Source organism: Narcine bancroftii, chromosome 3 (genome assembly GCF_036971445.1).
Source record: "Narcine bancroftii isolate sNarBan1 chromosome 3, sNarBan1.hap1, whole genome shotgun sequence".
Taxonomy (NCBI): Eukaryota; Metazoa; Chordata; class Chondrichthyes; order Torpediniformes; family Narcinidae; genus Narcine; species Narcine bancroftii.
The window spans coordinates 216,850,478-216,864,655 of NC_091471.1; the positions used below are offsets into that span (position 1 = coordinate 216,850,478).

At 42.8% G+C, this 14,178-nt stretch overlaps 1 protein-coding gene across 1 annotated transcript in view; it reads right to left on the reverse strand.

Annotated features, from left to right (window-relative positions):
• The window catches only part of prss12 (serine protease 12), a 180,395-nt gene that overhangs the window by 52,747 nt on the left and 113,470 nt on the right, over nucleotides 1–14,178 (reverse strand). The window contains exon 8 of the mRNA XM_069923133.1: nucleotides 7,592–7,733. Coding sequence (XP_069779234.1) covers nucleotides 7,592–7,733 — 142 coding nt within the window. The remainder of the gene's footprint in view (nucleotides 1–7,591; nucleotides 7,734–14,178) is intronic.

The window sequence follows — 14,178 nt, forward strand, 5'->3', positions numbered from 1 at the left end:
TCACCCTCTCCACCTCTGAACCCCCAATGATCATTGGATTGATTACCTCTGGCTTTCCCTTCCTGAAGTCAACAAACTGATCCTCAGTTTTGAGGAGTACGAGGTTGTTGTTGGTGGTGCACCATTCAGCCAAGTTTTCAATCTCTCTCCGGTTTACTGACATATCACCTTTCTGAATACAACCCTCTACAGTGGTATCATCAGCGAATTTGTAGTTGGTGTTATTGTCATACCAGTTGTAGGTGTAAAGTGAGTAGAGCAGCGATCCAATTTGCGCTGACCGTAGCCTTCTGATGAGGAAGTCAAGGATCCAGTTGCAGAGGGGTTGCAGAGGCCCAGGGTTTGGAGCTTACGTTTTATACCTTCAAAAATGGATCTATCTATGGACTCTAGAGATCCTACTTATATTTGTGAAATGCTTCCGAGAGCATTTCCAGGCTGAGTTTCATAAGAGGCTGGCCATTGTAATGCTAAATAGGGTTTCATAAATGCTAAAATAATTCCAGCGCGTTTCAGTTTGTTTCTGGAGCAGCTGTGATTGTTCAATAGGAACTTAATTCTGTTCATAACCTGTGGAATTTCCTGGTGGAGCCTCTTTTCATCAGTTTTATTCAAACAAAAGAGGAACTCCTGAGTAGGAAGTGGGAGCTTTCCAGTATTACATTCGATATTATAGGATCTTTTATATATCATGAAATGACTAAGGAACTGACTGTGGACTTCAGGAGGGGGAAATCAGGTGAACGCAAACCCGTCCTCATCGAGGGGTCAGCAGTGGGAGACGTTAAGAACTACAAATTCCTTGGACAATATCTCTGAAGATCTATCCATGTTGATGTAATCACAAAGAAGGCTCACCAAGGACTCTTTCAAATCTCTGCAGATGTTCGAGGAGAGCATTTTGGCTGGTTACGTCACTGTTTGGTTAAGAGGTGCCAATGCAAGGGACAGGAAAAGACCGCAGAGAGCTGTGAACTTGGTCAGCACCATATTGGGCAATGGTCTTCACTCCATTAATGACATCTACAAGAGGCAGTGTTTCAAGAAAGCAGGCTCTACCCTCAAGGATCCCCACCACTCAAGACATGCCCTCTTCCCTCTGCTACCATCGGGAAAAAGGTACTGGAACCTAAAGACGAGCACTCAACAGCACAAGGTCAGCTTCTTCCCCTCTGCCATCAGATTCCTGAATATTCAATGAACCAAAAACACTGCCTTACTTTCTCTTCTTTTGCACTAATTTATTTCTAGTTAAATAAAACACAATTTATAGCAATTTTGCATCTGTGATGCTGCCACAAAACAATGAATATTGTGACATATACAAGACAATAAATTCTGATTCTCAGCTGGCTATGATGTTAGTTGTTTATGAATAGCCAGACACCAATGGCTATTCAGGAGCTTTTGAATTATTTGGCAATAAACCTGGTCTCATACGTTGTTCAGTTTTCAATTCTGTGCTATTCTTACTGTTTATGATTAATTTAATTTGAATTTAGACATACAGCATGGTAACAGGCCCTTCCGGCCCACAAGACTGTGCTGCCCAATGATTCTCGGATGATTATCATAGTGTGGACTTTCCACACCATTTCATACATGCACAAAGAAACAGGGAGAGTGGGCAGTTTAAGAGACAGCAAGTTTTTTAAAGAACTCAGTGCGTCCTCATGGGCACATGCAGCTTTCAGTGGGGAAAAGAGTGTGATTGAATGCAAGCGGTTGTGTGCAGTACACCTGAGGAACTTCAGACCAACTACACATTCCTTATAAAGGGCAAGAATTGATCATTTACATTATGGTGATTTTGGTCACAAAAATATTTTAATTTAAGCATCCAGCACAGTAACAAGCCCTTCCAGCCCACAAGACCATGCCACCCAAATATCCCAATTAACCTACGACCCCGTAGGTTTTGAAGCATGGGAGGAAACCAGGGCACACAGATATGGGGAGACGTACAAACCCTTACAGCCAGATTCGAACCTAGGTCATTGGCACTGTAAAAGATCAGCTACGCTAACCATGCCGTCCTAAAATATCGTAAGAACATATTCTAGAACATATGAATATAAGAAATCGAGGCAAAAGAAATTTTAAAATAATTGAGGGTAACTAACATGCCGGTTATATTTTGTTCTGAAGTTGAGGAGACCTGGTACGTCACATAAGACCCTTTGAAATTTTACGGGAGAGCATTCTGACAGGTTGCATCACTGTCTGGTATGGAGGTGCCAATGTACGGATCAGGAACAGGCTAGAGAGGGTGATGAACTCAGCCAGCGCCATCCCTCAATTCAGGATGTCTACAAGAGGTGGCATCTCAAGAAAGCAGCCTCTGTCATCAAGTACCACGCCCTCTTCTCACTGCTACCATCAGGAAGGAGGTACAGGAGCTTGAAGATGATCACCCAAGCATGCATAAACTGCTTCTTCCCCTCCGCCATCAGATTTCTGAATGGGCAATGTACCTATGGACACTACCTCACTTTTTCCCTTTTTTGCACTCGTTATTTGTTTTAATCTGGTATTTATGGAATAGTAATTTTGCATCTGTAATACACAATATTGCTGCTGCAAAACACGTGTCTGAACCAGAATCTGCTCTGATGAGTTAGGTTGTTATTTTAGTGATGTGGCATTTATTATCTTCTGGGAAAAGTTAAACTTACTTCTGCTATTGCTACTGACTTTCATTTTCTTTCAGTGCTGTTGTAGGCCATCAGTGGATTTAGTTCCACCTCATCTGTGACCTATCCCCCATATTATGGGGATGTTGGTGGATTGGATTTATCCATGACTTTTGCCAGGTTTGGTGTACTTTTCTTGTACATGTACTGCTTGTCCCCTCCAAATATAAGTAAAGATATAGCAGGATTGCTGCTGAGCTGGCTCCCTTCACCTTGTATATCTTGTCATTATATTGCGTTCGTGATTTTGTGGAAAATTCTGCGTGAGAGAATTGTATTTCCAGCATATTGTACCATCCATCTCTCAGCTGGTTTTTCTCTTTCTCCATGATGGTGGGTGGCGGGCTTCAGGTATCATCTGAATTAATTGTTTTGCATCTTGTAGATTTCATGGTTCTTTTGGAATTGATCAGAGAGATTTGGTCTCTCTAATTGGGCAGCATGGCCAGGGTAGCAGTTGCTGTTACAGCGCCAGCAATCGGGACTCGGGTTCGAACCCTGCACTGCCTGTAAGGAGTTTGTACGTGCTCCTCATGTCTGCGTGGGTTTCCTCTGGGGGGGGGGGGTCCAGTTTCCTCCCACCATTGAAAACATATCAGGGTTTGTAGGTCAGTTGGGTGTAATTAGGCGACATGGACTCGTGGACCAAAATGGCCTGTTACCGTTCTGTATGTCTAAATTCATAAATAAATATTCTGGGTTTAACTTCAGATCTATGTTTTTTTTTAGTTTGATTTGTTAGGTAGAGTAAATTTCACTTCTCCAATGCCTGTCACATCCAATTCAACCTTCTTTTATTGTTATAACTTGTAATATTGCATGAAATTGCCTTCTGTCTGCCATAGGATGGACAAAGAGTCATCATTTGCGTTGCCCGGCATCCCTTACAGTACAAGAGAAAGAGAAGCAAAAGAGACTCCCTTCAGAGTCACTGAATGTCTATGGATTCTCCTCCAGCGTTCCCATAGCCTCTGCAGCTGTACTGACTCCTGTTTGAATTATTCGCAACCCAAGCTCCAGATCAAAACCTCTGACACTATCAGGAAGCCTTCAGCATCTGAGGCCCTTTGGAAGCCTACTTGCCCTCAGCACCCTCACAGATTCTTGCTCCGCAAGTCTCCCATGGCCTATGTGGATGTAGTGCAACCACTGCATGTATGTATTGAATGAGCTGGCCCGCCCCTTGAACCTGTGACTCCTCCCTCCCGGAAATTCCTACACCCAAACTCCTCCTTCAGTACCAGCCTTGGAACCAGGCCATCAACTTGTGAGACGTGTTGATGTCTCAAGGTAATTAAAGCCTATTAATCACAGTCTAATGTGATTGGTTGGTAGTGCTACAATAGGTCTTTCAGCCACTGAGCCCTTGAAGGTTCTCTGGCATGATCACAGTCCCATAGGGTTGTCTTCTCTGCTTCTCCTAATTGGGGTGTGTGTAAGATTGGGGGGAGGGGCTGATCTTCCCGTTTCTGGTGCCCAGGGCCAGTCCACTGCTCCCCCGGAGTCTGCAACCCCTTGTGGCCACTGTCGAGCTCCGGTGCTTCTATCTTCGGCACAGACTCTGAGATTGCAGGATTTTAGATAAAAACACCATTGGCTCGTTTAACAGGCTTTTTAAAGCTTGTACAGAGCCATCAGCATTAGGGCTGGGCAGTTGAAGCCTTCAGAGCAGCGCTGTGTCTAAGCTCTCCCAGGTCCACACCAAATATTCTGTGCTGCTCTATGGTTCAATAATGAGTCTTCAAACCCCTTGTCTCTTCAATGATAGAGCTGTTCTGATTTTGAAAAATTCTCTTCTCTGTTTTCAATTTTCTCCATATATATCAGTTTCTTATTTTCATTTTTCCCAGTAGCAAACTTGTCATGATACTTTATTTGCAGGTTTACAAATTGTAAGGGTGTTTTTTTTTAAGATCTGTGAACTTCTGCACATCTTTGGCACAATCTTATATTGTTAAGTCAAGTTCAGGTTCAAGTCTGATTGCACACATACCACCTGATGAAAAAGGTGCAAAAACCTGGAGCACACAACCAAACATATCCCGAAAGGAGCAGCTGAAAGATGCTGCATTCAGGGTAGAAGGGGTCCTCAATGATTTTAGCACCCTCTTCAGTCAATGATCCCGGTAGATCACGTCAGTAGAGGGGAGGGAGACTCCAGTGATCCTTTCTGCCACTCTATGGTCCTGTGGATTGACCTCCGATCCATTTCTCTGCAGCAACCGTACCACACGGTGATGCTGCCGGCCAAGACACTCTTGTCAGAGCTCCTGTAGCTGGTAGCCTTGCCCACTTCAGTCACAGTTACGCCTTCCTGACAAACAAGGAGATGTTCCGTGTCCAATAGGTAGGTCACTATTTAAGAGGTGTCCGAGGAACTTGGTGCTCTCCACTCTCTCCACTACAGAGTTATTGATGTGTAGTGGAGGATGGTCATTTCTGGTCTTCCTGAAGTCCTTGATCATCTCCTTCATCTTTTCCACATTGATCTTTACTCATTTGTTGCCGTTTTATTTCATGTCATCCCAGATCCTTTGACCAAGGCTAAGTTAGAATTTGGATGTTTAGTGTTTTCATCTGTCAACTTGTGGTTGCCTGTGGTCCAGCCATTTCTTTAGCTTGAGAGGTTCACCTTCCCAGTCAAAGCTCTCTGTGTGCCATCTACATTGTTCCATTGACTTTCCAACCACCTCCTCTAATTCACATTCACAATGATCAGTCATCTCACCTGTTCCTTGCCAGACTTTGGAATTCCTGTTTCTGGATCTGATTGACTTGAGGATCACGATGAACTTTACAAACATCTCATCAGAATTTGTACTATCAGCTTCACTTTTGGAAAGATCGAATCTCTTCTCCCTTGTCTTTCAAAAGACCAAAGAATGCTAACTCACGCTTTTATGGAAATTTCCTGAACAGTTTCATATTGTCTCTGTGGGCAGAAACCGCACAGTGATCAAATCCATTCACCGTGCAGACAATCATCGCATGTGCTGATTTATTTTTAATTCAATGGTTACACGTTGGTGTAATGTAGCTGCTTTTTCTCAATATTCATTTAACCATTTCTTTCATGTTGCATCTTCTTCTTTCCAAAGCATTCATTTTTAATTAGATTTCTAGTCCCAGATCTGTGACACAATGCCTTTTCTTTCAGATTCTGTGCCACATGCAGACAGAGTAACACTGTACGGATCCTGTTCATGGAATAGAGTGCACCCATCAATCGTGCAATGAAGAAACTGTGGAGTAAATGCACACAGCAAGTTCCACAAATGGGCAATGTGGTCATGGCTATAAATAATCCATTTCAGCAGGGTTGATTGAAGAATGATTGCAGATCAGGAAATTAGTCATAATCGCACTTCCCTTCTTCAAAACTATACCATGAGGTCTCTAACATTCACCCAAGAAAGCAGACATGACCTCAGCTTAGCATCACATCCAAATGACAGCATTGTGCTCCCAGAATCTACTCATGTGGTAAAAGCTCTGTAATGACCTTTGAATGCACGACCTCCAGAGCATGGATGAGCGTTTGCCACGGAATCACAGCTGGCAGAAGCAGATGCTTATTTTCCAGGGATTCAATTAATGTTTTGCTGGAGGTATGTTAGAGTCCACATGGAAAATACAAGTTAAGGATTTTTAAAGCTCTCTCATTTTGATGCAGTGAATTTTAAATTTTAATTTTAAATTTAGACACGGAGCACAGTAACAGGCACTGGTCGTCCACAAGCCCATTTCGCCCAATTAACCTCCAACCCTCAAACATTTTGAAGGGTGCAAGGAAACCCATGCAGACACAGGGAGTACGTACAAACTCCTTACAGTGTCAGATTCAATCCCGGGTCACTGGCACTATAATGGTGTTGCCCTAACCGCTGTGCTAATGGTTGTTGTACCATTGTTTTAGTTTTTATCCATGTTTATCCATGTTTCAAAATGTGCATATTACTTTAGTCTCATTTTCCGCTGAAAGTTTAGAATAAAATCCTATGCCTTGGAAAATATTTGAGTTAAACAGGAAAGTCTGCAGACTCTGGGGTTGAGTACAATACACAAATGTGCTGGAGAAACTCAGCAGGTCACGCGGTCTCCACAGGAAATAAAGGGTGACCAACGACTCAGGACTGAGACCAAGGGCCTAGACCCAAAGCGTGGTCTCCACAGGAAGTAAAGGGTACCCAACGCTTTGGGTCTAGGCCCTTGGTCTCAGTCCTGAGTCGTTGGTCACCCTTTATTTCCTGTGGAGACCGCGTGACCTGCTGAGTTTCTCCAGCGCATCTGCACATTGCCTTTGAAGATATTCTCTGGCTATGATTGCTCAGAATCAGGACATATCGCCATGAACATGTCACGAAATTTGCTGTTTTGCAGCAGCATCATTTTTGTAAAGCACCTGACAAAAATTAAATTTAAAATAGTGCAAGAAAAACAAAAAGACAAAGGAGGGCAGTGTATGTGATGCATGGTTCATTCAGAAATCTGATGGAAGAGGGGAAGAAGCTTTTGTTGTGCTGCAGGGTGTTCGTCTTCAGACTCCTGTACCTTTTCCCCGATGGTAGCAGAGTGAAGAGGGCATGGTCTGGGTGGTGGGGATCCTTGAGGATAGAGGCTGCTTTCTTAAGACACCGCATCTTGTCGATCACAGTCTGGTGCCTGTGATGTTGCAGGCCACCTCTGGAGTTTATTCTTGTCTTGAACATTGGCAGCTCCATTCTAGAGAGTGATGCAACCATCCTGAATGCTCTTAATTTAATCAGATTAACCTGCTGTAAATGGCCAAAAGTTATCTTTCTTTTATCTTAAACAATGAGCTGGGAAAATGCTTTCACATCTTCTGAAAGGCTCCCTTGACATCAGTAGCAACTGGCTCTGATCTAGCGGCAACTTACTTGTGTCCCAGCTGATGGCAGACCACAGTGGCATCTTCATCAGTCCATCCATCATCACAAATGGTCCCCCACTGGCCATTGATAAAAATTTCAACTCGTCCTTCTTTCTTATTTTCACCATCCATCAGTCTGATGGGAAGACCTGGAAGTGAGCAAATGCATAAGCGGGTTAAACAGGAAGGTCTGTAGATGCTGTGGTTGCAGAGCAACACCCACAAAAGTGCTGGAGAAACTCAGCAGGTCAGGAGGTATCCGTAGGAAGTAAAGGCGAATGAACGTTTCAGGCCTGAGTGAGCAAGGAGTGAGCAAAAAGCAGGTAGGTGCCTAAATAAAAAAAAACAAGTGGGGAGGAGGGAAGAAGGGACAGGGGGAGGAGCACAAGATGTCAGGCAAGCTCTCTGAATGGAGAGGGAAATAAAGAGGGTAGGGAAATGGAAGGAAGGAGACAAAGGGATAAAAAGAGAGAGAGAAAGAGAGAGGCCCAACATAAATGGGAGAAGTTGACATTAATTCCATCTAGTTGGAGACTGCAGAGCCAGAATATTAGGGGTTGTTCCTTCAATTTGGATGCATGTATGAGATCATGGATAGACATATCAGTGTGGGAATGAGGGATGGAATTGAAGTGGTTGGCTACTGAGCAGTCCCCATTATTGCAGAGGCCAGAGCCGAGGTACTCATGAGACGATCTACAATCTGTCTGCAGTCTTCCTGATGTAGAGGAGTCACAATGAGGGCACCGGATGCAGTAGGCGACCCCTGCAGATTCACAAGTGAAGTGCTGCTTCACTGGGAAGGTCAGTTTGCAGCTCCAACTGGTGGTGAGCGAGGAGGTGTGAATAAAAGTGGAGCACCTCCTGCGGTCTCAGGGGCAAGTATGAAAAGGTAATAGGTGGGATGGGGTGTGGAGGTGGGATGGGAGTGTGGGGAAGTGGGATGGGGGTGTCGAGAAGAGGGGTGGGTATGTGCAGAAGTGGGTTGGGGTGTGGGGATGGTATGGGGTGTAGGAAAGTGGAATGGAGTGTGGGGAAGTGAGATTGGACTGTGGGGAAGTTGGATAGAGGTGAGGAAAGTGGGATGAGGATGTGGGGGTGGAATGCGGTGTGGGGAAGTGGAATGGGGTGTGGGGAAGTGGAACGGGGTGTGGGGAAGTGGAATGGGGTGTGGGGAAGTGGGGCGGGGTTTCAGGAAGTGGGATGGGAGTGTGGAGAACTTGGTTGGGGTTTGGGGAAGTGGGATGGGAGTGAGGGAAGTGGGTTGGGGTGTGGGGAAGTGGGTTGGGGTGTGGGGAAGTGGGATGGGAGTGAGAGAAGTGGGATTGGGGTGTGGAAAATGCAGATCTTCATGGTCATTTGGTAACGTTCATTTGATTTGAACTTTCACCAATTTGAAGCATCACATACACCTGTGGAAGATTTCATCAGTTTGTCTCAGGACAAGCAATCAGTGTAGAGACTGACCCTTGATTGCGTTGTTCCAAACACCATTAAATGAATGTCCTCTGAGAATACAAAGAATGATGATTAGGCTGCAACGCTATACACTCTGGGTAAGATAATGTGCACAGCAGACACGTGGTCTAGAGCTGTTGACACAAAAGAGCACACAAACACCAAAATGGATGAAGACGTGAACACCTTCATGGACATGATCATAAGTGCACTACCCATATCAGATTCAAAAATGGAGCTGATAAAGTCAGAGACAAATAAAGATGAAACACTGAGACAACTTGGATGGATGGCCCAACATGAAGCAGGACTGCTCACCTGACATTTCAGAGTACTGGAACTGCAGGGCGGAACTATCAGTGGTTGAAGACATCATCTACAAAGGAAGTAAAATCCTTATCCCAAAGAGTCTGAGAAAAGAGATGCTAAAAAGGATCCATGGAGGACATCTCATAATCAAAAAGTATAAGGAAAGAGCATGAGAGGTGATGTACTGGCCAAGAATCAACAATGATATAACAAATGAAGTGTCATGCCAGAAATATCAAGCAAACAATCCTGCAGAATCACTAAAGCCTCACCCAGCACCATACAGACCTTACCAGAAGGGAGGCACTGACCTATTCGAATGTCAAGGGAAGGACTATCTTATAGTCACAGACTATTACTCCCTGTATACAGAGGTGTGTAAACTGAATACCACCACTGCAGATGCTGCAATAGCAGGTTTGAAAGCCATATTCTCTAGACATGGCATGGCAAGCAAGGTTTTCACAGACAATGGACCCCAGTTTTCAATTTAATGTTCCAACATTTTGCCAAAGAGTGGAACTTGGTACACATCACGTCACGTCCTCATTTTCCATAGTCCAATGGTCTAGTGGAAAAATCAGTACAGACAGTGAAAAAACTGATGAACAAGGCAACAGACAGTGGAACGGACTTCTACCTGAGCATGCTAGTATACCACACAACACCACTTGAGTGTGGTATGTCACCAGCACAACTCCTTATGGGACGTAGGGTAAAATAAAACCTATCCATTCAGGAGAATCTCCTAAAAACAAAAGAGGGAGAGAAAATGAGGAAGTTCAAAGAACAGAAAGAAAAGCAAAAGTATTATTTGGACATAGGAACAAAAAACCTACTGGAACTCTACACTGGTTACCAAGTAAGACTAAAAGACAAAACAAACTTATGGACTCAGAAGGGAACTGTCCTTAGTGAAGTCCAAGCAAGATCATATACCATTCAGACAGATGAAGGTACTGTTCTGCAAAGAAATCATCAAGACCTTCAAATGGTACCAGCCACAGCAGATGGAAAGACGGATACTGTTGAGCAAACTGAATACACATCTGAGAAGACATCATCTGAGGCAACAACTTAAATTCAAGGACAATCAATCAAGACACGTGAAAATCCTCCTAAGAGACTCATTGAGCAAATTTAAAGACTCCTGTTCTTGGATGAAGTAGTACTATCTTACTCGCTCTTCAAGTTTTAGTGTTTGTAAATGTGAACACATAAAACAAGTTTAAAAAATGTTAACACTGGTGATAATAATGAAAATGTAAGTTTCTGATGTTAAAGTTAAAATTGCAGAGTTATACGAAGAAAACATGTTAGTTAAAAGTAAGTTACTTTTGTTTTAAGAAAGGGAGATGTAATGATATTGATTGTGGTTGCAAGCAATGTCTTGATATTTAATTAGTCTTGGCTGCAAGTAGGGGCTGACATAGCCAGAGACACAATATGCAGAGCTTTAATGGAGAGTTGAAGCCTCATAGCCTCATGGTGCTGTTCATAACAACTTTAAAGTAAAGAACCTTTTCCTTCATCCATGTGTTGTCTTAAGAACTCACACACACAAATACAAGATGAAACACCTCCTAAGGATGCAACAAGACCAGCTGAGTTCCTCCAGCATTTATGTCTTTTCAATAAAAGCATTTGCAGACTTTCATGTTTCACTCCAATAGTGAACATAAACAAATATTTTGGTCTGTCATCACAAGAAAAAAAACATCCCATGGATGCAAGGGAACCAAACGTATTAGAAAAAAAGAGAGGAAATTACGACCAGTTAAAAGTGCTGGAGAAATTAAAGTCAATAGATCCAGAACGCTTGTAATCAGCATCCCAGAGAACGAAAGGAGGTAACCGTGGAAATTATGATGTTGATTGCAGTGATATTTAACTAAATAATTTGTGGAATAGTTCCCTGCACAATAGAATCTCACAGATGTAATCTCACCATTATGAAAGGATAGTGAAACCAGTGAGGTACAGTGAAGAACATCTGTAACAAAGGGCTAGAATCAACTATTATAAAGGAAATGATAACTGGAGAATGTGCACATTGTTGAGGAATGGAGAATATTATCTGTGGTGAAATGTTTCCCCCATTGTAAATAATTATTGTTGGCTGCTGTATATATGGAGCTGGTCAGCCCACTGATGACTCATACCCTATGACTCCTCCGTGGTCCTGGCCCATAAAGGTTGAGCCACCTCTCCCTTCCCGCCATTCCTATACCTGGATCCAGGCCAGCAAGGTTAACCATATAACCATATACAGCACAGAACAGGCCAGTTTGGCCATACTAGTCCATGCCGGAACAAATCCCCACCCTCCTAGTTCCACTGACCAGCACCTGGCCCATACCCTTCCAATCCTCTTCCCTCCATGTAATTATCCAGTCTTTCCTTAAATGTAAATAACGTCCTTGCTTCAACCACCTCTGCTGGAAGCTTATTCCACATCCCTACCACGCTTTGCGTGAAGACATTTCCCCTCATGTTCCCCTTATAATTTTCGCCCTGCAATCTCAAATCATGGCTTCTGGTTTGAATATCCCCCATTCTTAATTGAAAAAGCCTATCCACATTAACTCTCTCTGTCCCTTTTAAAATCTTGAACACCTCCATCAAATCCCCCCTCAATCTTCTACGCTCCAGAGAAAAAAGCCCCAGTCTGCTCATCCTTTCTCTGTAACTCAAACCCTGACATCCTGTCAACATTCTTGTGAACCTTCTCTGCACTCTCTCTATTTTGTTTATATCCTTCCTATAATTTGGTGACCAAAACTGCACACAGTACTCCAAACTTGGCTTCACCAATGCTTTGTACAATTTCATCATAACATCACAACTCTTGAATTCAATACTCCGATTTATGAAGGCCAACATTCCAAATGCCTTCTTCTCCACTCTATCTACCTGAGTATCAACTTTAAGGGTACTATTTACCATAACTCCTTTGTAGCTCTGCACATCTCAATAGCCTACCATTCAATGTATATGATCTATTTAGATTTGCCTTTCCAAAATGCAACATTTCACACTTATCCGTATTAAATTTCATCAGCCATTTCTCAGCCCACACCTCTAGCTTTCCTATATCTCTTTTTAAGCTTCGGTAATCTTCCTCACTGTCCACAACACCACCAATCTTTGTATCATCCGCAAACTTACTTATCCAATTTACCACCCCTTCTTCCAGATCGTTAATATATATAACAAACAATAGTGGACCCAAGACCAATCCCTGAGGAACTCCACTAGTCACCGGCCTCCAATTTGACAAACAATTTTCTACCACTACTCTCTGACACCTCCCATCCAACCATTGTTGAATCCATTTCACTACCTCCTTATTTATACCTAATGCCTCCACCTTTTTTCCTAACCTCCTGTGGGGAACTTTGTCAAAAGCTTTACTAAAGTCTAAATAGACAACATCCACAGCCTTCCCTTCATCAATCTTTTTTGTAACCCCCTCGAAAAACTCTATAAAGTTTGTTAAGCATGATCTATCCTTGACAAAACCATGCTGACTATTACCTATCAATCCCTGTTCTTCCAAATATTTGTAAATGCCATCCCTCAGAACACTTTCCAACAACTTACCCACCACAGACGTCAGACTCACAGGTCTATAATTTCCAGGCTTACATTTGGACCCTTTCTTAAACAGCAGAACAACATGAGCCACCCTCCAATCCTCTGGCACTACCCCCATGACAAGTGACTTCCAAAATATCTCTGTTCATGGCCCCACTATCTGTACACTAGTCTCCCCGAGTGTCCTTGGGAATACTTTGTCCAGACCCAGAGATTTGTCCACCTTTATCTTTTTTAACACTGCCATCACTACCTCCTCGGTTATCCTTATATGATTCATGACCTCCCCACTATTTTTCTTTACTTCAACTGGTACAATATTTTTTTCCCTAGTGAATACCAAGACAAAGAAATCATTCAAAATTTCCCCCATTTCCTCTGACTTCTCACTCAGCCTACCCTCGCTATCTACAAGTGGTCCAATTTTATCCCTCACTAATCTTTTACTTTTAATGTACTTATAGAAACCCTTTGGATTTATTCTTACTCTGTCTGCCAAAGCCTCTTCGTGCCTCTTTTTGGCCTTTCTAATTTCTTTCTTAAGATTTTTTTTCTACACTCCTTGTAGTCCTCTTTTAATATCTCATCACCCTGCTGTTTATACCTCTTGTACACCTCCCTCTTTCTCCTAACCAAATTTCTAATATTCCTCGAAAACCAAGGCTCCCTATGACTTCCAGCCTTTCCTTTGATGCTCCCTGTACTCCATATCTACTCTACTCTCAAAATTTCTTCTTTGAATATTCTCCATTTTTCATTTACATCCTTTCCTGAAAAAATCATGTTCCACTCAATACTCCCCAAATCCATCCTCATTCCTTCGAAATTTGCTTTTCTCCAATCCAGAACCTCAACTTTAGCCCCTTCTTTGCTCTTCCTTAAAACTGCCCTAAAACTAATAGAGTTGTGATCACTAGACCCAATTTGTTCTCCAACATTCACCTCAGGCACCTGACCTATCTCGTTCCCTAACAGGAGATCCAGTATTACACCATCCCGAGTCGGTTCCTCCACGTATTGATTAAGAAAACTATCTTGCACACATTTGACAAACTCTAGCCCATCCAGCCCTCTTACTGTATGGGTATCCCAATCAATGTGAGGGAAATTAAAATCTCCCATGATCACTACCTTATGTTTATTACACATATATGCTATCTTCTTACAAATTTGTTCTTCCAATTTTCTTGGCCCATTTGGTGGTCTATAATACACTCCTATTAGTACATT